Consider the following 27,112-nt stretch of genomic DNA (forward strand, 5'->3'; position numbering starts at 1 on the left):
ACTGTGCACAACAAACTGACAGACTGAAACTCCCTGTGATGCAGTGTGACGTATTCTGGGTGAACACTGGACAAATCAGTGCCGAGCAAATCAGTGCTTTGACGACAAGTGGGATGAGCTCATACGACTTATTCTCTTCACCCTGAGAGGAAGTGGAAGGTGGAAAACACAAAGCGTTCCCAAGAGAAAACAGTCGTTGAGTGGAAAACATGTTCGCCGTCCTCAGAGGAGTTCCCGGCAGATAACTATGTGCAAATGACAAACGCCGTGGATTTGAAAAGCCAGGCCCGGGGAGGATTTTGCAACACATCCTCGACTCTGCTTTGTTTTTTTTGTTTTTTTTTCCCCCACTCTGAACGCTTTCTCTAAATTGAATCATTTGCCTCCATGTTTAATGGTAATATCTGCTTAAGCACAAACAAGATGATGGCTGCCACGGCTCTCCGAGCGCTGGGTGACGTTCAAGGTCTTTCCCCCGTTCTTTTACAGTGTTTGGAGTTCAAAGTGAGAGACCGAAACGTTTTAAATTAGGACGGATGGCCGGGTGGAAGCAGTGTGAGGACAAAGCAATTTGAAAATGTACGCAGCTGGACGGAAAGAGAAGGGAAAGGCGTCTTACCGGAAAAAAAACAAGGAAAGCAGCAGCTGCAGCAGCAGCAGCAAAGTAACAGTGTGGACTGATGTGTCCACACCTTCTGTGCATTTATTTCACTCATTTGTTCAGTTTTTTATTGTTCTGTTGCTTTGAATTTCCTTCAAAACCAGGTTCACAAACATGTCAAAAATGACAAGATAAATGTAAAGTTGATGTTAAATAACCAAGACCGAAGAGACTAAAAATACAAATACTTGAATAAATAGCTCTTAATAAAAGTGTCAATGAGAGGAAATAGAAGAGGGTTTGAGAAAAGTTCCAATCTCAGCCTGAGCTCAGGATCCTGAACCCTTATAACACAGAGCATATAGAGTGTCTAATATCCTATTTTACAATCTGATGAAACATATTTTATATAAATTTTCACCATCTACGTAAAGTACTCAAAATGTTTTAAATTGAATTGACTGTGAAATTTGGAAACACGTCACAGTTCAAAGTTCACTTGGCTCGTTTTTATGAAAAAAAAAAAAAGAAAAGCTCATCTATTTTGTGACCTATGCACAATTATTTCTACTTTATATCACTATTAAAAATAAAAAGATATAAAATGAATCATAACTTTGACTAAACAAAACAAAAGACCAAGAAAACGAATATGTGACCTATAAACACACACACCCCCAGGATGTCCATATAAGGAGTTTTGTCACGAGAAAGATAAGCAAAGATAGTGAAGCAGTATTGTAACGTGTTATCTGAAGACATCGTTTTTTTTTTCTTTTATACCGCACCTTGAAATCAAAGCGATACAAAAATAAAGTTTTGTGAAGTTTCCCCCCTTACCTGAAAATGCGATCAGAGGGTTGTTCTCCCATCACGAGATCAAAACCGCGTTGGAAGATGGTGTAAGGCCAGGGACTGGTAAAAAACAGATCAAAAAGATCACACACACACAGACAAGAAACATAGAGGAGATAGAATGAAACAGTGTTAAAATCAAAGCCCAAAGAAGGATTACATTTTCTCATTTTATAATCTAGACCTCCTGAAGTCCAACTTTGCATCATCCCTGCTTCCCAGAAGAGGACAAATGGAACGCAGCGTTTATGACACTGATTAAAAAAGGTGTTCTCTGAAAGATGGCTTGATAAGGGAGGACAACCGGGGTGAGACAGAGATGGAGCAGGCAAACGAGGAAGACAAAGAGGAAGACAGAGAGAGAGAGATAGAGAGAGAGAGAGGAGCAGCATGGGGATGAGACAGATGCCAAGAGGTTGAAGTGAGAGAACGGGGAATGATGGAGATTAATGGGGAGTGGCAGCTCGGGAACTAAACAGTCTGCAAAGTGAGAGTGTAAGGAGGAGACGTGACAGGGGCCCGATGTCAATCTGAGCAAACTCCCACTCTACTGTAAGCAAAAAGAACATCAAGTGGGAGAGGGGGAGAGGGGGAGAGGGGGAAGGGGCTTCCGTGTCACAGGCTGTGGTCATTAAACATTTAAGTCACTGCAGGGAGCCCCACTCTGTCACACAGTGACAGGGACGCACAGGGGGCAGCACCGGGGAAATGAGACACAGTCACGTGTGGGCTGAGATGGGAGAATTATTAAGACGTCTCAAAATCCACATTTTTGAGACAGGCACAGAGGAGGACATGCTGTATCTGCTGTATCTTCTGTGAGCAGGGAATATTATTGTCTTTCCCCGTCAAATACAACGTTTTATTCAGGAGAAAAGCTCCACAGAGATGATTTAATCACATCATCTAAACATGTGCAGGGCTGAACAATGAATCAATAATAACAAATTATCTGGTTTTTCAGCCAATTAAATGTGAATATTTATGGAATCATTTTGGTTTTTAGACAAAACAAGACATTTGAGATCATATTTTTTGAGGTTTGGGAAACACCTATTGATATTTTTCAATGTTTTATGATATTTTATGAAGTTGAAACCCAACAATTCATCACTTTTAAGTCTAATTTTGAAACAAAATATCCCAAATATCTGAAAATCAATTTGTGCTTGTTCTGTGTGTAATTGAAATTAATTATGTGATACAATAAAACATGTATGTCTTAAAGTCATCACACTGGCTTAATTTAACTTCACTCAATTAATGTAGGTGTTACAAATAAATGTATTTGTACGGACATTTTCTTGCATCAGTGCAAATTATTTATGACTTTATTAACCTGTAGGTCAGGTGGTTTTTATTCGTTTATCTGCCCAGATAAATGATGTCCTAATACAAGCCCCTTGTTGTATCCACTGTTTCCTCATGGCCTGATAATGAGCAATCACCAAACTTACTAACAGGGTATAATAATAATATCTTACCCCTGATTGGGCCCCCACTCACTGCGGATGCACAGGTGCTTGTGGACCGGGTCCTTCATGTAGCCGTCCAGGCAGAGGCATTCTCCTGCAAACAGAGAGGCTCTGGTTCACTCATGTGTTCACTCATGTGTTCACTCATGTGTTCACTCATGTGTTCACTCATGTGTTCACTGAAGTCAAGCCTTGGTTCACTCAAACTGAAGAATCCCTTTTTTTTTAATCGTCTTGCTTTTATTTTTCCTCCATAGGAGCCGCAGTGAAGACACGATTCTCTTCAGGCCGATAAAGCACTTTTAATCATCTCTTATTTTTTAATGATGTAGTCATAGTTTCGGAGCTCAAGCCCACAAAGGTTTTCCAGCAGGGGTGCTTTTAATTGGGTGTGCATGGATTCACAGCCCTTGTGTTGTTGCATAATAAGCTTTCTTAGCTTAAGCGAGATTAGCATAAACACCACTTGTTTGTTCAGAAGAGAATAAAAAGAGTTTCCTCTAATTAACACTTAGAAACCTTAACAAAAGCACTTCTTTGAATACCAACAACATCAGCAACTAATACTGCAATTCACAATACGCAATGCAGGTTTACTATTGCATGGTACAATTGCGCACCATTTTTGAATGAATTATTTTACCGACAATATATCTGTACATTTGTACATATTGAGGACATTCACTTAAAGAATGGCAGAAAATAAGATATAATCATATGAAAGAGAGAGAGAGTATCATCTGCATAGAAAGGAACAACGGTTAAACATAAGTGTAAATCATCTCAACTTAAAAAGGAGCAGCGGGGGAATTAACAGAGAAAGAGAAGTCCACAGGAGACTGAGACTCCACTGCACTGCTGTCAGAGATGCTGTATTATGCCAGATTAGCATCTGAATATTTCCACTGTGAAAGTTGTTACACAATGTTCATTTCTTTCAGTGCATGAGCGCGTTGGTGAGGTCACAGACACCCGGGAAGCTCTCACCTGCAGAAAACTGCGCGTGTCAGTCTTTTCAGCTGGACGAGACCGACGACGATGTCTATTTTCAAAGACGCGCAGAGTGCTATCGACCGGCAGTGTTGGTGTGCGGCTCGCTTCGTTTGAGTTTATTCAACGTCTGATACTGAACAACCCTTTTATAGAGAACTTTATGTCTTTTTCATTAACTTTCCTCTGCCATTTATCAAGCTCTGTACAATAAATTGAGTCTAAATGTGAATATCTGAAGTCATTAATCTCCTGGTTTCTGTTTCTAGTTCGAGGCTGAACATATTGACAGGTATTTATTGGCAATTTACTTTCTTTTTAAACTTAATTCATATTCAGATAAGCCACATACTCTACTCACTGCTCACAATGTTTGGCAAATGGGTGGAACATTTGGCCTTGAAGCACAGAAGCACCAAGTTAGCCACAAGGAGCAAGTCAGCTGCATGAATATAACTTAATTTGAGTGGATGTTTATAGAAAAATAAGCCTGAATCTAACTTCATTTATAACATCAGTACACAATAATTGCCTGAAGAGTTAAAGTCAATCGCTTTTGTCCTGCATATTGGAACGTTTAGAGGACACAAGGTAGACAATAAATCATGGCACATATCAGAGGACAGTGTGACTTGATGGCTGGTAAGGTCCAATCATTTGTGTCAAATCACAAAGCTTCAGGATTAAAAATGGGAGTTTCTTTTGCAACCAAGAACCCACAGCCTATACAGCAAATACCCAAAATCATGCCCTGTGCTCCCTAATTCATTGGCAGACGGTAGCCAAGAGACGGGTCCAAGATACGTTAGAAAATGACATCAGCATGGTGTACTTCCATATTTGTTCGTTTGGATGGGATCTACAAGGAAAAGGTGAGGAGTATCTACAGGGATACTCCTCACCTTTCTCCCCCCCATCACTCACACTACACCAAGATACACAGGTCTGGACGTCCTTATCGTCCACTGTGGTGGACACAATGTCAAAGAGGTCAGCAGCCTCAAAACGGCTAACATGATGGAGGACGACCTGCATCAGATTCTGCTGATCGGGCTCCAGTGAATGTGTATTTTTAGAGTTGTGGTGTAACTCTTTGTTCGCACGTCGTCTAGTTTTAGTACCAACTGACAACAACACATCTCACTGTCAATTAAAAATGCCAAACAAAACATTACATACAAAAAAAATAAACAAACCTTGGGGCATTTTTTGGTCCACTTTGCCAACATAAGAGTCTAGTTTAAGAAAAAGTGGAAATACTCCCACGCTGAGTTTCATTCTAATGACCTTTACTTCACTTAAGTTGTCTAGAAATGTCTTTAGAAAAGGCCCTGAGACTGACAAAGAATTATGCAGACTCTGTGACTGCCTGTGTGGGAGTGTTTTCACTTACGACATGAAGATGACTAAGGAGTCTCTCACAGTCTGGGAAGGTTTTGAGTGAGAGGGAGGCCACATCTACAAGGAAATGATTTCAAAAATATCCCCTTAAAGACGGCATCGTTCAAATACGCTGTCGTACATATGCCAGCACTGCAGTTGCACTGTAACATTACACCAAAAAAAACAGAAAAGATGTTGTAAATGTAACACGGTGTATGTGCTGCGTTACTAGCTGACACTTTTTTTGCACTATTTGTGCATTCCCACTGCCCGTAGAATTGATGTGTGTTGCACCGGAGACACCGTGTCGCGTTCAGTGTGCTCTGTCTATTCGGACGGTAGGTCACGGTGAATGTTGCTCCTATAAATGTGTGAGTGGAGTGTGAGACGGGACGATATATTTTGCTTCGTGTAATCCCGAGCAAGCTCTGTGCTTTATGGTTGCTAATTGTGTTAATTGTGTAATTGTGACAAATCTAGCGACTTTGTGTCATAAACCTTAATACTTTACAAGAAGGAAATGCACAATTCTACCACACGAGTGAGATCCATCTAACTGTATTTACAGAGAAGCACTGTGTGAGTGCAGCGCACACAGACACACACAAAACAGAGTCACAGATGAGCTGTGGATGTTCAGTGCAGCAGACTGTGTGTGGAACAACCACTGTTTTGTTTATTCAAGTAAAGTTTTGTTTTCTCCTCTAAAGACAGGACGTGTTCTCGTGACATCTAGCGTCTTTTCAGGCTTTAGTTACTTTTCGTTGACGGTAGTTGTTAAAACTCTCAAACAATCTCCAAACACAAGACAATGAATGACAGTGAAAGAGAGAGAGCTGGGAATATGATGTCATCGTTTTTCCTGAAGTATCGTATTCTCCGTCCACACAGAGACGGAAAACGCCTCCACAAATAGTATGCTTATTCACCTAAACCAGTTTCTGTGTGGACGGGCCCTCTATGTGTCGTTACCTCATATGACCAGACATCCACCATCAGACATCAGAGTGACTTTTCACTAAAGGTCATTGTTCTATAAGTAATGTTACACTAATTGATTATATAGAGTATAATTTATTATAAAGACAGAAGCTATGGATGAGGATGTGAATGTCAGAACAGATTTTCCACTTTGGCCTCCGATCAAGAGAAAATGATATACTCAGCAGTGTCCTTCACACATGTCCTTCCCTAATAAAAATGACAAGAAACCAATTATCGCAGAGTAATTGTCTGTTCATCATAAAAAGCTGTTTGCGTGTTAAGGTTTTTAAATTCTGTATGTACACTGAGTTTAAATAAAAAGAATATAAGCAGTTCTAAATTCATGTGGTCACTTTAAAGTTTGCCGACTTTTTCTAACACACAGTGAAGCACAAATGCACATTATGGGGTGTGTCAGTCGTTTGGAACTTAGTGCTCGATCGCAGAGCAGTGAGGACTTCCACCAGTCAATACTCGACTTCACTTTAAAATCATCCAATTCAGTCCTGAAGGTAATTGATCGAGTTTTAGTTTTTTCTCAGTCACTGAAACCAGTCAGATAGTCAGTCACTGGTTCCAGTGACTGACTAACCTTTACTTAATGATAAGTCTAATAAACAGATACTTACCACTGCCTTTACTTTACTGAAAACACCTTTTTGGTTACTGTTATGAACCAAAAATCATTTTAATATATAGGTTAAGGGAGGACTGGGATAATCTGAAATTATTTCTAAACCCTGACTTCACAACCTAAGAATTTTTACAGAAGACTATTAGGGACACATGTAAAAAATAAATAAAACAGCATGACTTTTTCTTTAATCCAGAATTCTGACTTTAATCTCAGAATTTTGACTTTAATCTCAGTTTTTTTAGACTTTTTTCTGAGAATTCTGACTTTAATCTTAGACTTTTTCTTTAATCTCAGAATTCTGACTTTAATCTAAGATTGTTTTCTGTAATCTCAGAATTCTGACTTTAATCTCAGAATTTTGACTTTAATCTTATTTTTTTTTAGACTTTTTCCTGAGAATTCTGACTTTAATCTCAGACTTTTTCTTTAATCTCAGAATTATGACTTTAATCTCAGACTTTTCTTTAAAATCCGAATTATGACTTTAATCTCAAAATCTTTCTTTGATCTCAGAATTTGGATTTTAATCCCATAATTCATGCTGTTTTATTTTTGTGGCCCTAATCCTATTCCATATATTTTACTGATCAACTAATATCTATTTGAGATTTTGGAAAAAAGGTACATAAATAACAAAGAGACAAACTTGAAGGCCTGAAAAAGACATAACTGTAGGGATTTGGAATTGGTCCATACTGTGTGTGTTGGCAGCTTCAGTGATTAAGTGAAGCCTTTTAGCTAAAAACAGGAAGCATCAGCGTTTTGCTCGGTTGTCAGCTCTCTGGAGAAAACACCGGCCTTGACTTTGCTCACGATGACTGATGGGGTCTCACCTTAGGTTTCCAGGGTTACTCAAGGGTAACATGTACTACATGTTCTGCTCATGCTCGATGGGAGGCAAGTGAAGGCCACAGGCTGCAAGCTTTTATTCCGCCCACTGTTAATGGGAAAAGGTCAATTCCTGCCGAGTTTAAGTATAAAATTCTTACAGGTTCACACAGAAGGAAATGCCTCATTCAGTTTGTGCTTTAGAGTCTGCTTATGCCTGATAGCATGTTGTCAATATCTTCAAAATATTGCTTTTGTGTGCTCTTGAGTTCATCCTGTGCACCAGTTCATCTCTAAATGGAAGTGGCTTAGAAGGAGAGACCAGGAAAATCTCTTAATCTTTCCCAAGACAAAGACAGTTTTAAACGTTTTATATAGAGCTGAAACGATTCATCGATTATTAATCGAATACTAAATTAATCGACAACTAGTTTGAAAATCGGTTAATCAGTTTGAAGCTTTTTTCATGATTAAAACAAGATTTCCGATTGATTAAGCTTCTTAAATGTGAATATTTTCTTCATTTCTTTGCTCTGGATAAGAAATAAATCATTAAGAGTTCATCATTTTGGTTTGTGGACAAAACAAGACATTTGAGAACATCATCATTTCCAGGTTTGACGAAAACCGATCAACATTTGTTAAGGTTTTCTGATATTTTATGGACGAAACGATTAATCTATTAATCGGGACAGATTAATTGATTCTGAAAATAATTGTTAGTTGCAGCTCTAGTTTTATATAGCACTTCAGTTGGTTGGAGGTTACCGGCAATCCGGGTTTAGTTTTCAGGTTTAGTTTATTTGATCTCTTTTTCTTTTGGGGATGCGCTGGGTCAGACGGCCCATTGCAGGGTTGGTCCAGACACTAACCACCTTTTTCTTTTGTTCCCTTTGAGTTTTTTCTAATAAAACCGATTGAAATTGGGTAAACTTGAGCATCCTTCAGTCTCCTACTGAGCATGTCTGTATTATCTAATAAGGAGAGTCTCTAACAACACCCTCAAATTTAAGGAACTTAATACCTGCTAAGATAAAGGATATATCAGTTAATGCCTTTAAGTCTTTGATAATTTGCTTACAACATATTTAAAAAAACAACAACATTGCCGTGTGCTCTTCAGATCCAACTGCAAACACTTTGCATTTACTTTTCTCTTTCAACAGAAACAAAGTGAAGAGGAACAGACAGAAAAATACCTATTTAGTCTGCAGTAAAGTCTGAAACACAAAAGAAGGCACAAGGCTGAGATCAGTTCAGGTACGTGAGTAAGTCTGGCCCTGTTCACTATTCAACTATTACTATTAAAAGTAATATATTGTATTCTAGTGTTGATTACAAGCCTATGTGCAAAAGAACAACGTTACACTCAACAACTTTGTTCTCATAAAGCAGGGAAACAGGGTTTGATCAAGTTTTCCAAACCAATTATTTGGAATTGTGTGTCAACTTTACCTTGAACTATCATTTTATTTTATATTGAACGCCCCTTTTTCAAATAGTGTTCATGTTCCTCGCTGAGAGTGCACAGCTTATAAAGATCACCTCAGAGATATCAGCACATGCTGCAGTGTCATTGGTATTAACACTTACTGTGCTGGGTGTTAATCAGCAGGTGAGAAAATCTGCAGTAATAAAGACTAAAAAAAGACAGAAAATTATGAATTAAGTTGGTTTAATTGATGTAGTGTGTGCATATTAGTAAAAGGAGAAAGAATCGGAGATGATTCTTTAACGACTGATGTCGCTAATTAACTTGGAGGCGAGACATTGCTGTTGATCGGTGGACACCACAGCTGTCTATAACAACATTTGGTTCTAAATTGGCTTATAATGCCAGTTTCCATCACCCTGTTTCACTTGATTTGATTTGCACATAAAAACACTCAAATGGATTAACAGAGAATTATTAAAAGAAAAAAATATGGAGGTGGAAAATTTGGCATGTAAGCAACAGAAACTGATTCAGTAAGAAAAAGGTTTAGAAATCACATGATTGACAAGTCAATCTCGTGTCTACATTCGACTGCACAGGAAGATAGTCAAAACTACAGAAGTATCCACAACATTACTCAAAAATTACAACAATAATACATGGTATCATTAAGTAACATATTTTTGAAATTTTGTTGAAATTTGTGATACATTTTAATGGAAAACATAGGTACTGGCACACATTGGACATTGCAAGTGGGATGCAAGTGTACAAGTTTATGTTTTTGCCCAGTGCTGACAATAAGATCAAACTAGTTTTTAAACGGACAGTAGTGTCAGTATTACAGGAGAATAAAGTCATAATCTTATGAAAATAATGTCGTAGTATTATGAGAATATAGACGTAATATTACTAGAATATTAATGGAAACCTAGGTACCGGCACACATTGGACTATAAAGGCTTAAAAGAATTAAGGTGTAATCTTTTTGCGAGAATAAAGCTGTAATATTATGAGAATAATGATAATAAAGTTGTAATCGTATGAGAATAAAGACGTAATCTTATGAGAATAAAGGTGTAATTTTACGAGAATACAGTCATAATATTTTGAGAATAAAGTCATTATCTTAAAAAAGTTGTAATATTCCAAGAATAAAGTTGTAACCTTACAAGAATAAAGTTGTAATATTATGAGAAAAAAGTTGTAATCTTATGAGAATAAAGTCACAACATTGAAAAAGTTGTAATATTACAAGAATAAAGTCGTAACCTTATGAAAATAAAGTTGTAATATTACAAAAATAAAGTCGTAACCTTATGAAAATAAAGTTGTAACCTTATGAGAATAAAGTCGTAATATTACAATAATAAAGTCTTAATCTTTTGAGAATAAATTTGTAATATTATAGGAATAAAGTCTTAATCTATTGAGAATAAAGTTGTAGCATTAAAAAAGTCGTAATATTACAAGAATCAAGTTGTAATTTTTCAAGAATAAAGTTGTAACATTATGAGAATAAAGTCATAATGTAATCCTCAGGGATTGAACACCACCTCTACGGATTGGCAATACTCACCAACCTTTATACAGACTTCTAAAATGTGATTGCTACGTTGCTGCTTTTTTTAAATGTGCAGTGAAAGAGACTTAACGTCGGCCATGAGAAAAGGCAGCTTTACATTCCGATTGACGGTGTAAATTATGACCAGAAGAAATAACCTGTACTGCTGGAGTGTCGATGGGATGGCAGGAGCTGTGGAGTTACACGGAGCTTTGTGACACAGCTGCTAAACAATGTTTTACGCTTCATCTAACTTTAATTAGCGTTTCATTGCACTCCGAGGTCACCGCACTCGGCTCAAACTTGTTTTACACCTTGCAAGGTGCTACTTTCTCTAATTGCTTACTGTACAGGCACCGAGCCAGTTTCCGAGTTTCACACTTTATCCATCACATCCGATCCCCGCTATTTGTCACCGCCTTTGTCACCTCCGACGTCACACGTGGAACTAAACAGTTATTCAAGGAAACACACGACAAGATCACGTGTGTGCATTCTGAGGAGTCTCGTTATCTCTTGGCCGTCGACTCCAGGAAGAGTCTATCAGAATTATTTGGTTCGTCAAGCAGGAAACTACACACTCATCCATTTTCACATTCATTGAGCCACTATGTTATGGCATGGATTTGAAACGTGTATATCCATAGGCGCAATATGCCTTTTGCCTGGCATATGCCAAACCCTGACCTCATAGCTACGAGCTTTATTTAATTCATCTGTGTCAATGGCACTGTACAAAAACACCTATACTCACAGATTAAGAGATGTGGCCTCATAATTTTGTCCATATGTTAAGTCCTGACACATATGGAGCATTTAGAAAAACGTGTACTCATTTCTAAAGTGGAACATTTCCCACGGTTGTCAGAAAAGCAATATAGTAATGTTTTAATCTGCGCGACGACCAGAATAAAACAGGTTAAGGTTTTGTGCCTAGGTTTGTCTGGAAAATATAAATTTTTATTTTCTTGTAGAGTTACAGCATCGTTGCAATCAACACTATAAAGATATATACTATATGAAATTGACATAGGCTTTGGAAAAGCCTATGCAAAAAAAGACTTCACAGTTTGAATAGGAAATAACATTTTCCAGGGGGAGTTAATGTGTGAAAAAATGTGAAAATGTCCAGTTTCAAAAACGGTATTACATGAATAAAACTGTGATTATGCCCTAGATAACAGTTTAAAATAAAAATGTCACAGGGGAAAAACACACCCATGTTTGTACTTGACCTACAGTCCACTGCTTGACAAGTCTCAAGATCTTGTATTGTAACACACCTGTTTTAATAATTGATGTTTACATAAACAGACCGAAGAATCTTATTTTCCTGCACAGAATGTGAAAATGCAACACTCCATGGGTTGCTGAAAAGTAAGATAGCAAGGTTACTGCAAACGCAGAACTCAGAGCAGAAATTAGGGAGTACACAAACGCTAGTGACCAAAATCATCCAGGTTTAGGGTTTTAGTACCAATGAAATGTTGCTGTAGTTTAAATCCAAGGTACTTGGATTCAAACTAAAGCAACATTTAATTACAAATGAATCATATGAAAGTAGCATAGACGTGTCCCCGTGTTAGGGAGTGGACACAGAGTCCCAAGAATGAGACTCAAAGGCAGGAATGAGACACACTTCATCCAGGTTCTTTTTTTCTCGTTTTATTGAAAGGTCTCAGAATTCATTCTGTATCACTCTGGGGAGATCAGGCTTCTGAATAATAGATGTAAAACAAGGAAGACTGTTCCTCTGCTTTAATGTGAGATTCATTACTACACTTACATAACTTTAGCGACTCGCCTGCGGGTCAAAATTTAAATCTTGCTGTATATTTGTTTCATCTCCATTAGCACTGTAAACACATCTCACTACATTACTGGGATATGAACACATAATGCACTCGGAAAGGACAAAAACTAATTCCACTGATCTCAGGCTTCATCATCAATTCATCTGTCACTTTTTTCTTGTTTAATCGAGTACTTGTCCACAAACCAAAAATGTTGCCCTTGTTTTTGCTAGTAGTTTTCCCTCGAAAGAGTGTTTTTTTGTTTCTTAGTTTTCCTCGAAAGAGTGTTTTTTTTTGTTATCTTTAGCCCTTGTTTTTGCTAGTAGTTTTTCCCTCAAAAGAGTGTTTTTTTCTGTTTCTTAGATTTCCTCGAAAAAGTGGTTTTGTTTGTTAGCTTTCCCCGAAAGAGTGGTTTTGTTTGTTAGCTTTCTTCGAAAAAGTGGTTTTGTTTGTTAGCTTTCCTCGAAAAAGTGGTTTTGTTTGTTAGCTTTCCTCGAAAAAGTATTTTTGTTTGTTAGCTTTCCTCGAAAAAGTGGTTTTGTTTGTTTGCTTTCCTTGAAAGTGTTTTCTTGTTTCTTAGCTTTCCTCGAAAGAGTGGTTTTGTTTGTTAGCTTTCTTCGAAAAAGTGGTTTTGTTTGTTAGCTTTCCTCGAAAAAGTGGTTTTGTTTGTTAGCTTTCCTCGAAAAAGTATTTTTGTTTGTTAGCTTTCCTCGAAAAAGTGGTTTTGTTTGTTTGCTTTCCTTGAAAGTGTTTTCTTGTTTCTTAGCTTTCCTCGAAAGAGTGGTTTTGTTTGTTAGCTTTCCTTGAAAGAGTGTTTTCTTGTTTGTTAGCTTTCCTCAAAAGAGTGGGTTTTTTTTTTTAGCTTTCCTTGAAAGAGTGTTTTCTTGTTTGTTAGCTTTCCTCGAAAGAGTGGTTTTGTTTGTTAGCTTTCCTTGAAAGAGTGTTTTCTTGTTTGTTAGCTTTCCTCAAAAGAGTGGTTTTGTTTGTTAGCTTTCCTCGAAAGAGTGGTTTTGTTTGTTAGCTTTCCCCAAAAGAGTGGTTTTGTTTGTTAGCTATCCTCGAAAAAGTGGTTTTGTTTGTTAGCTTTCCTCGAAAGAGTGTTTTCCTGTTTGTTACCTTTCACTTTCAAAATAAGAGATTTATTTTTTTACTTCGTCTCTCAAGTCGTGCAATTGGGTCCAAGGTCCAAGGTCCAAGGTCCAAGTCCTACACTTTTTTTTTTGTACCTGTCTCTTACGAAGAGCAACATGTGAACAGTACAATAAACTATGTTGAACTTGATAGCTAAAGAGACAAACGTCTGAAAGTCTGTTCATTCCCTGGAATTATTCTTATTCTGCGCAAGGTAGGAAGAAGAAATAAAGCCTACCTGTTATCAAAGCTTTATGGCAGTTATGGGAAAGGAGTTACTAAAACTACTACGACTGCTACTACTACTACTATAGCAGAGTCATAATCAGAATCAGTTTTGCTTATATGTCACACAATTATGCAAATAACCATTGGCAAAGCCTTCAAATTCAGTTCAAGTCATATAAAAGTGAAATATCTTCCACAGTAAAAGCCCAAATGTTACCATTTGAGGGCATAAACAACAACAACTGTCAGTTTGCGACACATTCCCCTTGCCTCGGTGGAGTTTTCTTTCTCAGACAGATCAGTTCAGCGACCTCGAGTAATGGCGTCACTCACCAGTCAACTCTTAATCTCCCATCTGCCCTTTCCTGCTCCCGCACCACTAACCCTGCTCGTGTCAGCCACTCACATCTGCCCATCACTTAATCCCCCTGTTATTGATATTCCTCCACACCCGATGAGCTGAAGGCTAATCACCGCCAAATAATTAGAATGCTACACACTAACACGTGTTAGTAAACATCCATTTGCACCACACTATGGTTAAAGGATGTAAAGGTTAAGCTCTTCACCCACACCTCAACCAGAACTAACTTGATTTTATTTTTTTACTGGTAAAAAAAACAACAAAAACACCCACTTACATCTGGCTTTGGTCCACTATACTACTGACATTCACTCTTGGGTCAAATGTCTCGGCAGATTTTTATAGTCTCCAGCTTCAAGTTGGCAAAGATAGAAACATGACACTTATTCCTTCTACTACTGCCATATTTTGACAGTAGGAGCTGATTTTAGTGTGTTTTTTTAACACACACGCACAATTTAAGCAGTGAGATACAACTGTTTATGAAAGGTTAGAGTTTAAAGGAGGGATTGAAGTGAGAGAGCATGACGGTGAGCGCGACTCACCGGAGAAAAACTCAATATCACTATATGACTATATGTACTCCTGTGAAATGAGTTTAATATGGCACAAAAAAACATAAACCTGCTCAATCTGAGTGGATAAAATTGGATTAAAGTGAATTTCCTTTGTTCGTATTATCATAAATTTCCAAATAGTTCACGTGACTTTATTTATTCTATTTGACTTGAAAATGCTGTGTAAAGTCCTGATTATTTTGTTTTGAAGTGCCACAAGTCATAACAGGGTCCCGCTTGTGATGTATAGATTAGATTAGATTAGATTAGACTTTATTGGTCCTACACTAGGGAAATTCACATGTTTGCTCAGTTAAAACACGCTAGAATAAATTAGAACAAAATTATAGTACGTAATAAGATTCTTGTTTTTCACTTTAATGATTTATGTTGTTTTTTAGAGACAAATTGTCACAATCAACCATGATTTTTTGATCTTTCCACGTCTGTTGATGTGCTCAATAGCTACGAATGTGCGTTTCTTGTGATTTTCCTGTGTCTGCACTATAAAAGATCGTTGGTTATTTGTCACTGTCAGACATATGTTTGTTAAAAAAATACTCAAGAGTCGTGCATTGCCATAAATCAGCCATGGTGAGTCATGCCATCACAGAGAAGGTGCTGCCTCTTAAAAAAATCCCACCTGCAGTTAACATCTATGTCCTGCTCTGGTATAATCGCATGACAGCCACGGCACGCAACTCTATAAGAACTGTGATCAGTGAAAGCTTGAATAAAAATCAAATAATTAAAACACACACACATATACACAACAAATGAGTGTTTTTCAGTCATAAAGAAAGACGTGAATAAATGTGTTATCACTCATTTTGCTGATAAGTCACTTTTCCTCACACTTTCAGACGTTTCCAGGGAAGCATAGTATGGACGAAGTTTTTGCTTATTTTAACCATACAAGGGCAAAAAGAAAATGTCCTGTATCTAAGAGCTTTTGACAATTTTGCCCAGAATAACGTTCAATATCTGGCAGTTATTTGCAATTTACTGCATGTTAAAAATAGCATATTAACAATTTGAAATGAAGAAAAACAATACATTGTATTGAGAAAAACACTGTAATTTCACACGAAAACCAGATTTTTCGTGTTAAATTTTTCAAAAATGGAAACTATGTTACAGGGGTTTTTCTGGCTTCCTGAAACAGCGCAAGTATTACGGTAATAACCACACATTAGGCTTTGACATGCAACTTCTCAGCTTTCAGAAACTGTTGGAATTTTTCTGATACCACAAACCGTTGCGTAATTACGGTGATGCAAATTGCGATAAACTTTATTTGTATAGCACCTTTCATACAAGGACTGCTGCTCAAAGTGCTTCACAATAAAAGGACAGTCAAACACAACACAGGGTGGGGTGGAATGAAAAGGAAAAGTCTAAAGACAGACTTTAATATAAACTAAAAATGCAAATAAAACACAACACAGGGTGGATTAAAAAGGAGCTAGTTGAAGGCTAGAGTAAAAAAGAGTAAGTTTTAAGTCCTCTTTAAAAAGTCTTCTTCCTTCTTCTAGTGAGCTGGCTTCCCTGATATCCAAGGTTAGTGTGTTCCAAAGTTTAGGGGCGTAAGTAACATGAAATATATAATAAATGTTCAACTATGGTTGAAAATGTCCTAAACATTTTTGGCTGTAAACATTTGGAAGCAGTGGCTGGATTTTAGACTTTGAACTCTTTGCCTCAAACTGCATTGTTTGTTTGCATCAGGACCTCAGTCTTTAGTTTAATGTTTTATTTATGTTGTGACAGTGAAGACATGCAAACTAATTGGTCAACAGCGCTCACTCGAGAGAAACCAGATCAAGTGCTGCAGGGAATCTATTTCCAATCCCCGGCCCTGCAGTCAGCCCGACTGAGCATGGTCACAGTAAACACACCTGTAAACTGTTTGTTTTAAAAAAGGCTTCTTCCTACTCACATTGACTGTCACAATGTTCTGGAATCAGTGGTGAGAAGCCGATACTGTGAAATGGGTACAAATACTGCAAGATTTGTACTTCAGGTCTGCAGCAGTAACTATAGCATTGTTTACCCGCAGACCTTTACATGGATCCACAACGATTAGATAATTAAAGACCACAATCACCGAGGTCCTCTCGATCACGTTGATGTGTTTTCTTCAGGGTATTCTGGAGGAGAGGAAAGTCCTCCAGCTTAAAAGTGTCCTTCAGCAGAAGTGGATGGCACTTGTGTGGTCGTCTCCCATTTTTTTTCTCTAATTAGCCTCCAATCACACAAGCTACAGTGTTGGGAAATGACAGGGCTGAACCACTGAGGGGAATTTTTTTTTCTATTACGATAACACAGTTTTTAAGTCAAGATTTAGGATGGGATGGAGCATTAACATGTGACATAATTATACTCTATGTTCTAATGCCAGGGTGTGAAGTTAAAGATGTCAATTCCTACCAATGTGTAAGAAAATTGTAGGATTTATCACTGACAGTAACATATAAAAACTGGGTCAGATGTGCTATATGACATGCTCTCATATTTGAAATTGTGATATTGATTTAAAAAAATGATGATTCCAGTGAAAAATGATTCACTGGGCCAATTAAGAGGACCTTACTTTTTTATGTGTGACAATAAAGTTACAGTTACTGAAAACTAATAATTCAGGGTTTAAGCCAGGATTTATAATTATATGTTAATATAATAAAGAAAGCATGCATTTTAGCTTATAAATGGTGTTGTGTTAGTGGCAGATTTTGATGCCTTGATAAAAACTTTAATAAGCAGGTATTGTCAGAAATTAAGTGATATAATTGAAGTGATTACCTGACAGTGCTCTTTCACTCAAAGGCTGTGCACGCATCCACATGCATAGGTTTTATCACTTCTCAGCGTGAGAAATGTCAAGTGGGACGTGATATGAATATGATATTCATAATCATAAATATGATGCGATACTCGGCGTGCGTTTGTTGTTATTTCCACACTTCGATGCTGGTGTTAACAGATTGTTCTCTCATGTCTCTGTGAAATGACATTATGTTGGCGTGTGGTTGGCGGACTTACGCTGTTCTTGTTCTTCACTGATAATAAAAAGTATGAGCGGGAAGCGGTGACTATGTGAACTGGCTAATGCGTGTCTCGTCCCATTTATCGATGTTTGGTTATTGATTTTATGAACAGTTCTGGCGACCACTGGCATGTAGGGCTGGGCGATACATCGATATTTTAATATATATCGATATATTTCTAGACGAGATATAACACCGGACAATATCGCTTGTATCGATATAATTAATCTTGCGTTAAAATGGCAATACATGGGCCGCAAGTTAGCACCTATTTCTCCTCTCCCTCTCCCTGCGTCCCTACACACCCAAACACACCGGGGCGTCGCACCCGTGGGGGAGGTGGGTGTTTTAAAACCCACACTTTTCCCGGTTAGAGGGTTCAACATCGACACTTTTTCTGCAGTACTTCCTCAGTTTTGCCTCACTACATTTTCCACTACATCTCTGGCCACTTCGTTTGGATGAGGTCTGCGCTTGCTGCGGCTGCCTCCTCTCCCCCTCCCTCTCCTGTCATTGCCTCAAACATGACACTAGCGTTGAGTGTGACCGGCTGATGATTGGCTGTTCCGCCTTAAGTCCCGCCTCTCTTGGTGTGTTACATTTATCAGTCAGCTTGTGCTGAGGAGACGTAAACTAGCTGGTTCATAGTTCACACACTACAGAGTTTTGACTTATTTTCCAATACTGTCAGTCACTTTTGGACATATGGAAGCCCGAAGTTGTCAATATTGATAATAAAATATAAGACATTATGTAATTATCATATAGACAAGCTGTGTTAAATATCTTTGTGAAATAATTGAGAAAATTGCTCAAACCTTATTAAGGTTTCATTTTCACAGATACAATTTTTATTTTATTAATCATGTGTTATTAAGTCCGTTTTTATTTCTGTTAAAATTGTAACAGTATTGTATTTTTGATTTCATTACTGTATATTATTGTCATGCAGGAAAGAGATTTGTTTTATTTTTGTCAAGGAGCAGTTTTATTTCAGTGACCTCTGACATTTGGCATGTGGCTTAATCTTATAACGGTCTGTTTGTTTATTTTTTTAAAGGGTTTGCCTCTGGAAAAATCGAGATATATATCTAGCTAGAACCCTATAATTATTGTGTTTTCATTCCCTTAGAATGAGCTTTGATTTACACCAGGTCCTCATCCGTGTTGCACAGGCTCTTTGTAGGGCTTTCAATGTATGCCTCCATAGTTTCCCATATATTATTGGATGGTGAGCGTGAAGCAAACTTTTTTGACTTTTAAAAGTGTAACTCTTCCTAGTCATGATGTTTTTCTGTTCTATGCTGCACCAGTTCTACTTCCATAATTTGAATACGAACAACACTAATCAGCAACTCTCTCCCCTCTCCATTGTTATGTAATGTCACAGTGAAAGGACCTTGGTCTGTTTTCATGTTGTGTGAGTTATGAATCTCGCAGGTTTCTGGGGCTTTTGTTCCATTGTTTTTAGGACAAATGCATCTCAACAGATTTGGTGCAGGTAACTGCTTACTTCACTGGAGAAGTCACACTATCTCGTAAAGGGATAGTTCAGGCTTTTTGAAATGTGGTTGTTCAAGGTACTGACCCCAGCACACACACCTGTCCTGGGCACAATGAGTCATGGACATTTGTTTCACTGCAAACAAGGTTTTCCAGTTTTCTCCTGTAGCCAACCAGGAAATACATTTATACTGAATGGCCACTAGGGGGTGATTCTGCTGGTTGCAAAACAAACAACAACAAACTGTTTGAATGGAGGAAATCCAATTTGTACTTAATTTCATCATCATTACATTTTCCTGAGGAGTTAATGACCTCAATAGCTAGTTTCAGCTCTTCTTCAATAGAATATTATGCCAATTTTGTCAATGATGTTCATATTTAGAGGGACAAAGACACCAGCCCACCAGTCCAATAGCACCATACCAGCAATGGTACGGTCCATTTGGAGGCTGATTGCAGGTGGTTTGTGAATTTCTGGTGGTGCAAACCTTAAGACCAGGAGTTCAGATTTCTTTAGGTGAAGAGACGTCATGACCAGTTGCCACTTAGTAAAGACACACTGATATCTTAAAAACTCATCTCATGATAAATTCATGCTCATTTTGCTCACCAAAGCCCACAGAGAGTCCCATTGAGTTCAAAATACATAATTAGGGTCCCGCCACAAGGTGTGACCACATCAATCCAGGTGTCATTACGCGTGAAAATCATTTGGTGGAAAAAGTTATGAAAATTGGTGAAAGTGGGAGGGGCTTACGGACATAAGAAATCAGCTTTCATCAGTTGACTTTTTGTCGTGTAATAAGTTGCTACACATGTTTGTCATGTAAGGACGGTCAAAAAAGTCCATGAGGACTTTGCTGTAAGTCCTACAGGAAGGCAGCCATCTTGGATAATTTTTTGGCGATCTTGGCGATTTTGCACCAATATTGTTTGAACAAACTTGTTATTTTTAATTTATTATTTTCTTTACTTTATTCCGTTTTACCTGAGTGACATTAACTCTCAGTAGCAGTAGACCAGCAGTTGTGTAGCTGTTGATTTTCTCTATGGACTTTGGTTGCAGGAGTGTGAGCCATTCACAAACTTTAGTTACCACCTGAAAAAGGCTTATGTAACAGTGAGGAAAAAGCCATTAGACCGCGTGGTCATCTGCTTTCCTCCTGCTTGAGAGCAGAACAGACACTGTTTTTTCCGTCTTGCTCTTTGTTTACCTGTCTCTTGGTCACACTGATGCTCACACGGGTCCAGGAGGCGTCGTCCACACAGTTCATTGACCCATGGCCCGCTGGCATTCTGCTGGTAGTACAACAAGATCTGGGCAGGGTTCAGCCAGTCCGAAGCATCCAACTGGCTCCCCTGCAGCAAGATAAACCTTGATCCTGAGCAGGGCAGGTGAAAAACAGAAGAAAAGAAATTAGACACAGAGGGAGGAAATGAGGGAGGAAGAAAAAAGTGAGCACAAAGAAATATTTGACTTCAAAGTGGATTTGGCTATTTTTTAAAATGTCCCTCGACTTTTTAAATATTAATTAAGAACAGTGAAAGGGAAAACAAAAGTACAATGAAGCAAACTTATTTGAACCAAATTGAAAAATTGCCTGCCTAGTGAAAGACAATAAATTAAAAAGAGAATAACTCTAAATACAAGAAAAATAAAGGCCTTGCCTTTAGAAAACCTTCAGACATTGGTTATAAACATTTTAATGAAATATAAGATGAATATGTTCAAATAAACATTAAAAACACGGCATCATAACTATTTAATTACACATTAAAACATTCTTCTCTCCTCTGTTTCTATGACATTCTGAACCTCTATAATCAGAAGTTAAACGTTTTGAAGCGGGAGGGGCTTACGGTTACTGTTATTATCAGTTATCACAGGAATCTATAGCTGAGAAATCATTCTCTCCTTGTGTAATACATCGATGCAGTCAGTGTTTCACATGGTGTCTGAACCGATCACTGCTGGGGTTACAAAGTTTAAGATTTTATATATGTAATATGTTGGTATAATAAGTAAATGTCATGACCGCTGGGTTAATCCAGGCGATTTATGTTGGATAATAATTCTGTTTGACCACTGAAGTTTCTGATTTCTGATCTGAAGAAGAAGAAGAAGAAGAAGAAGAAAAATGTATAGAATTGTCTCATTGGCAACTCAGTTACCAGGATCATACACTACTATTGTATGTTTCTGCAAAACAAAGATGTATGAGGTCATGTTTCTTTTACACTTTAATTATTTTTTTCTACAGACAGATTTTGTTTTGTTTTGAAGCTGATAGAAGCAGAATTACTGGGGAAAAAGGGTTCTGTGGATGTTGCTTCATTACAACAACTCCTCTGTTACTGCACATTATTACTTATTTATTTATTTATTTTAATTATCCCTTGCCAAGTAAAAGGTCTTAACAGAGAGGAAAATCCATGTAAGTTAATTATGATTAGGATGATAGCCAGAGATAAGAGATTAGATTTATAGACTTATAGTCTTATAGATAGTATCTTGATTAAAGTTCAAGGTTTCCGTTTACTTTTCAAAGACTGAAACATTTTTGGAGACAACACGCTTCTTTATTTATTATGTGTGGAACCAAAGCTATAAACTATTTTTTAACTATTATATATGTTCTACATATCTATTTTTTTCTTCAGGTTTCCATGAACACCTCTCAGTCATCTGCACATGAATAACACACTTCTAGGAGGACCTTAAAGTAAATAAAAAAAATAAAGCAGGTCATGTGACAGGCTGGTCACCTCTGCACTGCCTCCCGCCCCAGATGTGAGCTGTGACCGCAGTAAGAAAAAGGACAAACTAATATATATAATAATGAATAAAGCAAAAACAGTGGTGTCCATTATAAACTTTAGCATCCGATAAACACAACCACCGCTGCGCTACGTCATAAACTTTGAGGGTCAGTTTTAATATTCATGATCTCCGTCATAATAAACGGAATTTAGCTTCAGGTTTATGAGCTCAAATTAAAGCTCAAACAACTGCATCAAATTATATGAGTGGCAAAGTCAGTCACACAAATATAGAAGAAACAACAAAAATATGAAGTTTATATAACTGAAGCTGACTGCACTGACGGTGATGTTTAATCAGAAAGAAAGGTTTTCTGTATTTTTACTGCATTTGTTTTACAAAAGCAGAATAAAAAATAATCCAGGATTACAGAGAAAGACAAGTGAGATTTGATCAGATCAGTCAATTCTGACTTCACAAGTTTCACGTAGGCCAATCCAGGATTAGGATTACTTTTCCTAGTAATCCTAATCCTGTATTTTTACTGCAGATGTGTTACAAAAGCAGAATAAAAGAATAATCCAGGATTACAGAGAAAGACAAGTGAGATCTGATCAGAGAAGTCAATTCTGACTTCACGAGTTTCACATGGGCCAATCCAGGATTACGATTACTTACCGCTTACCTCACAGAATAAATTTAGACAGCAAGTTAACTTCCAGGTCCTGGCTTAATTCGGCCAGGTTAACAAAGAAAATCCCATCTTAATCCACTATCTAGGTTTCAGTGAAGCAGCCCACAGGTTCAGAGAGGTAAACGCTTTCAAGAGAGGGAAGATTTAAGTATGAAAACTGCTTTGTCTCTGCAAAGATGTTTAATGAGGCACTTCTTTTATCCTCATCGTGTTGATTCTATTATATTTTCCCATCAAATAAATATTTTTCACAAACATAAATTCCCCCAGTTGATGCTAATTAATCTCACAGGTTTACAAAGGTTGAACATCACTTTAGCAGCTCATTCTTTTTTTTATTGTAGCTAAAATGTGCCTCAGACAAATGGAACTACGAATGATTTGCCTGTGCCGTTGTAATAACACTTAAAGACTGGAGTTCGTACATGATTTGCACCTCAAATGTTATCGTTTGATTGCCCAGTTTTCAGTCGGGGCGTTGATTTGTGAAACCGCTGCCCGGTGAAAATGTCAAGTTCTCTGTTGTGCGGTCGACTCGCTGACCAAAGATCTGTGCATTTGCAAACATGGGATGTAGTGGACATTTCCTAACCCAGGCTCATTTAACGACTCCTTGGCAGACTCTTTATGTGAGTGTGTGTGTGTGTGTGTGTGTGTGTGTGCCCCATTTAGAGCCAACCCTCCTGATGATCCCTTTAAAACTAGAGCACACTATGCAAATGGCTGGACGCCTTCCTGGTCACTTAATTGTGGAGGGAAGGTTGTGAAATTGCTTAGAAAACATTCAGAAAAGTAAAAAAAAAAAAAAAAAAAAGGACAAATCAGCCACGCTTCTGTGTTTTTATGGCACTTTTATGTCCTTGTCTGATGTCTTTGGCAATCGCAGATATGCAATGATTTTGTTTCTGCGTCATAAAGTCGATTCCGATATTAAGAACCAAGGCTTTGTGGGCGCACACGAAAGAGGAACAGAATGGACCTAAAAATATTGAGCAAAATATAGATTTGGAGCCCACTCGTCGTCACCTTTTCCTACTCTTATGAAACTCGTACACTATGAGCCAAAAAAAAGACAGAACATTTAAGCAATACATCTTCAACTGCATGAATGTTTGATTGCATTAGCAGAATTAACTTAGTAATGCAGCGAGTGATGTCATTTATAACTTTTGATGCAGAGTAATAAGTAAAATGATATTATCTTTAAAAGAAGTAATATCTGACTCTGACGTGTCTTTGTCTTCCTTTGTAAAAATGTCTTATTATTTATTTGGCCAGTTGCTGTTTGTCCTGAGTGAATTATTGACTGACATTCAGAGGATGAACCCTGAAGAATTTGGTGACCCCCTCCTGTTTCTTTTCCCTGTAATTCCACCACAACGTTCACATTTGTGCGTTCAAGTATGAAAGCCTCAACAGTCTGATGTGAAGATGATTTCACAATGATTTGATTTGGTTTTTCCTAATTTATCTAAGTGGTAGTGACTGAAATGTCCATTTTCTAGTTGGTGACCACTTACAGCATCAACCAAAAGTCTCCCGCTGGTTGGTTAATGGTCGAAGCTTCTCCACAACAACGCGAGGAGAGGCTTAGAATCTCACACAGAGAGAGAAAGAAAACCAGATTCACCCAGAACACAATCTTAGATAATAACACTCTGTCTTATTTCTATTTTCAACTATGGAACGTGACATAGAAAAAAAACATTTTGTTGTATCTTGAGTAGAATAGAATATCGTCCTGTGTGCAGTGTTTAAAGGCAGAAACACATGCAGCTGTTGACATTAATCCTTTCTTTCTCCGCCTGTGGGAGAATCCCGATTTTCATTTGATTCGCCGTGACATCAAATCAGGTCTGATGAGATTGTGGAGACATTTATGGAAACATTCTAAATCGATCCCGGGTTTTGTAATTCGACGGGCGAATTTGCCATCTTTCATCTCTCTCTCTCTCTCTCTCCCTTCAAAGTTCCCACCGCGGACGACTCCCTGGAATTTTAATATCTCCCTGGCAGACTATAACGTTTACCGCCAGAAATCAGCGGCAGGAGAAGCAGAAGCAGCAGCAGCAGTGCTCCGAATCAAATCAGACGAGCGGATGATAGATGAGCGGGCCTCGTCACAGTCTATAATACATCTGGACTGCCAGCTCACTCCTGTGACAGCTGAAAAATGCCAATGAACCAGCAGGAGTCTGTGCATGGCCCCTGTGGCGCCTTTATTTTTCCTGCAGGTGCTGATTTTGGAATTTATTAGCGAGGGTGCTTGCAGGTATCAGGTAGTACACGGCAGCGTGTGATGGAGGGGGGTTTGCTGCAGGTGGCCACGGCGACCTGGCCTCAATGTGCTCTGTTGCTTTGAGGCCACATCTGTCCTGTGGTCTCAATCGGGAGAAGCAGGGAGGGGGTGGTCAACCTGACATTTACTTTTCTCTTTCAGAGAGCAGAGCAAATCCGGCGACTCAAACCAGGGATGTAGTGATGTAGAGAAAATGGCAAAAGGGGGGCCTCATGGGGGCTTTTAGTGCTCAGAGAGGAGAGTGAAGGAGAGACTGTATTCACTGGATTTAGAGTCTTACCGTCGGCGATGAGGTGCTCCGGCACATGGAGGATTACTCGCACTGACAGGCTGCAGGAGAGGTGAGAGGAGTAAACCAGGCCGATCACACAGCTGATGACGCTGATCAGAGTGAGGGTGGTCTTGTTGATGGGGCTCCGTGGAGAACCTGCTGCTGGGAGGGAGGGCGTGGGAGAAGGTGGGAAACAACAGAGAGATAGAGTGAGGCAAATTTAGTTTATTTCATTTTTGCAGCATAAACATGATGTGCATGCACAAACACATATACATACATCCACAGCCTACACAGGCTTTACAAACAAGCCAAAAAAATAGGCTTAGCGTCCATGAAAAGGACGAGGTTTAGACCCGACATGGCTCAGTGGCACAGAAATATGTTTTTTTTATTTGAAGGGTATTAACATCCACACTGGGAAAAGAGACTTGGACCATTGAAATAATAAAAAAAAAAGGTTTATTTTTTTTATTTTCTCTCTGTAACGTCACAAACCCTTATGTCTTTTTCTGCAGGATGCAAAAACAGAACGTGTTACATGTGACCTCATACCTGCGGGGCCATGCAGACACACACATATGCACACAAACACAGCCTGACCTTGAATAAAGTCACTAACACTTAAAGTGGGTTTTTTTCCCTTTCACTGGCAGAATCATTGTCACTCTCAAATTGCTCCAGCAGAACTTTCTCATTCAAAAGCTGCCTGAGGTGCTTTTTTAAAACAAAAGCCACTTAAAAAAAAAAAAAAGAAGCTCACCTATCAAATTATGCATAAATCTACTTTATACAATTTAGGTATTTTTTACCCGGAACCTGGATATGTGTGTGTGTGTGTGTGTGTGCGTGTGTGTGTGTGTGTTACTTCTTGACTTGACTTCGCCGTACTCACGACAGGCATTTGCATGACAAAGGTTTAATATTTTAATAATACCGTCATCCCTCGCTCATAATTCTGCTGACGTGAAGAAATACTTTTGCCTTGAATTCCTCATGAATCATCGTTTCCCGCGGATGTAAACAACAGTCGGGCGGGGGGTTTGTGGGGGGGGGGGCCTTTATTCTATTCTTAAAACCTCTAATTAAAGGTGTTGGCCACACTTCTGGCGACTCTGCCGTGTTTGTGACACCTGTGCACTTGACAGCGGAATAATTGGCTCGGAGGCATCGCAGAGCTTTGTAACACCTTCTGACGGCAGCTATTATTTTAAGGGCATTGTCTCCTTCATTTTCAGCGTTTCATTCCTCAGCCTCTCCTCTCTCAGTGCTGTACATTAAAGCCGCACAGACACGGGCATGCCGACAGATAAAAACGTGCCTCGCCACTTCACTTTGTCAACTTTTTCTTCCGACTCTGAGAAATAATATTGGAGCGTAATATTATTTCAAAAAAACGTGACGATTTTCACGTCACATGATGCAAAATGGTGTCACGGTTTTCCTCCACGACAGCTGATCTCGTTATCTTGTTCGATTTCAGGCAACAAGATCGTACGATGATGCACCGAGATCAGCTTCACATGCTCACAACCACACGTGTATTTCACAGCATAGACACAAATACTATGTGTTTCCTTTAGGAGGAAAAAGTCACGAGCACACACACACACACACACACACACACACACCCACAACAACAGTGGAGGGTTCCACCCACGACGATGCAGTGTAAAAGGTTGCTTGTCATGCGTGGTGATGGTAATACC

At 38.5% G+C, this 27,112-nt stretch overlaps 1 protein-coding gene across 6 annotated transcripts in view; it reads right to left on the reverse strand.

Annotated features, from left to right (window-relative positions):
• The window catches only part of astn1 (astrotactin 1), a 384,487-nt gene that overhangs the window by 249,873 nt on the left and 107,502 nt on the right, over positions 1-27,112 (reverse strand). For all 6 annotated transcript variants that reach the window (XM_058632934.1, XM_058632930.1, XM_058632932.1 and 3 more), the window contains 4 exons: positions 25,413-25,562; positions 20,593-20,760; positions 2,941-3,025; positions 1,442-1,516 (listed from right to left, as the gene is read on the reverse strand). In XM_058632934.1, coding sequence (XP_058488917.1) covers positions 1,442-1,516; positions 2,941-3,025; positions 20,593-20,760; positions 25,413-25,562 — 478 coding nt within the window. The remainder of the gene's footprint in view (positions 1-1,441; positions 1,517-2,940; positions 3,026-20,592; positions 20,761-25,412; positions 25,563-27,112) is intronic.

This window comes from Solea solea, chromosome 1, assembly GCF_958295425.1.
Source record: "Solea solea chromosome 1, fSolSol10.1, whole genome shotgun sequence".
Taxonomy (NCBI): Eukaryota; Metazoa; Chordata; class Actinopteri; order Pleuronectiformes; family Soleidae; genus Solea; species Solea solea.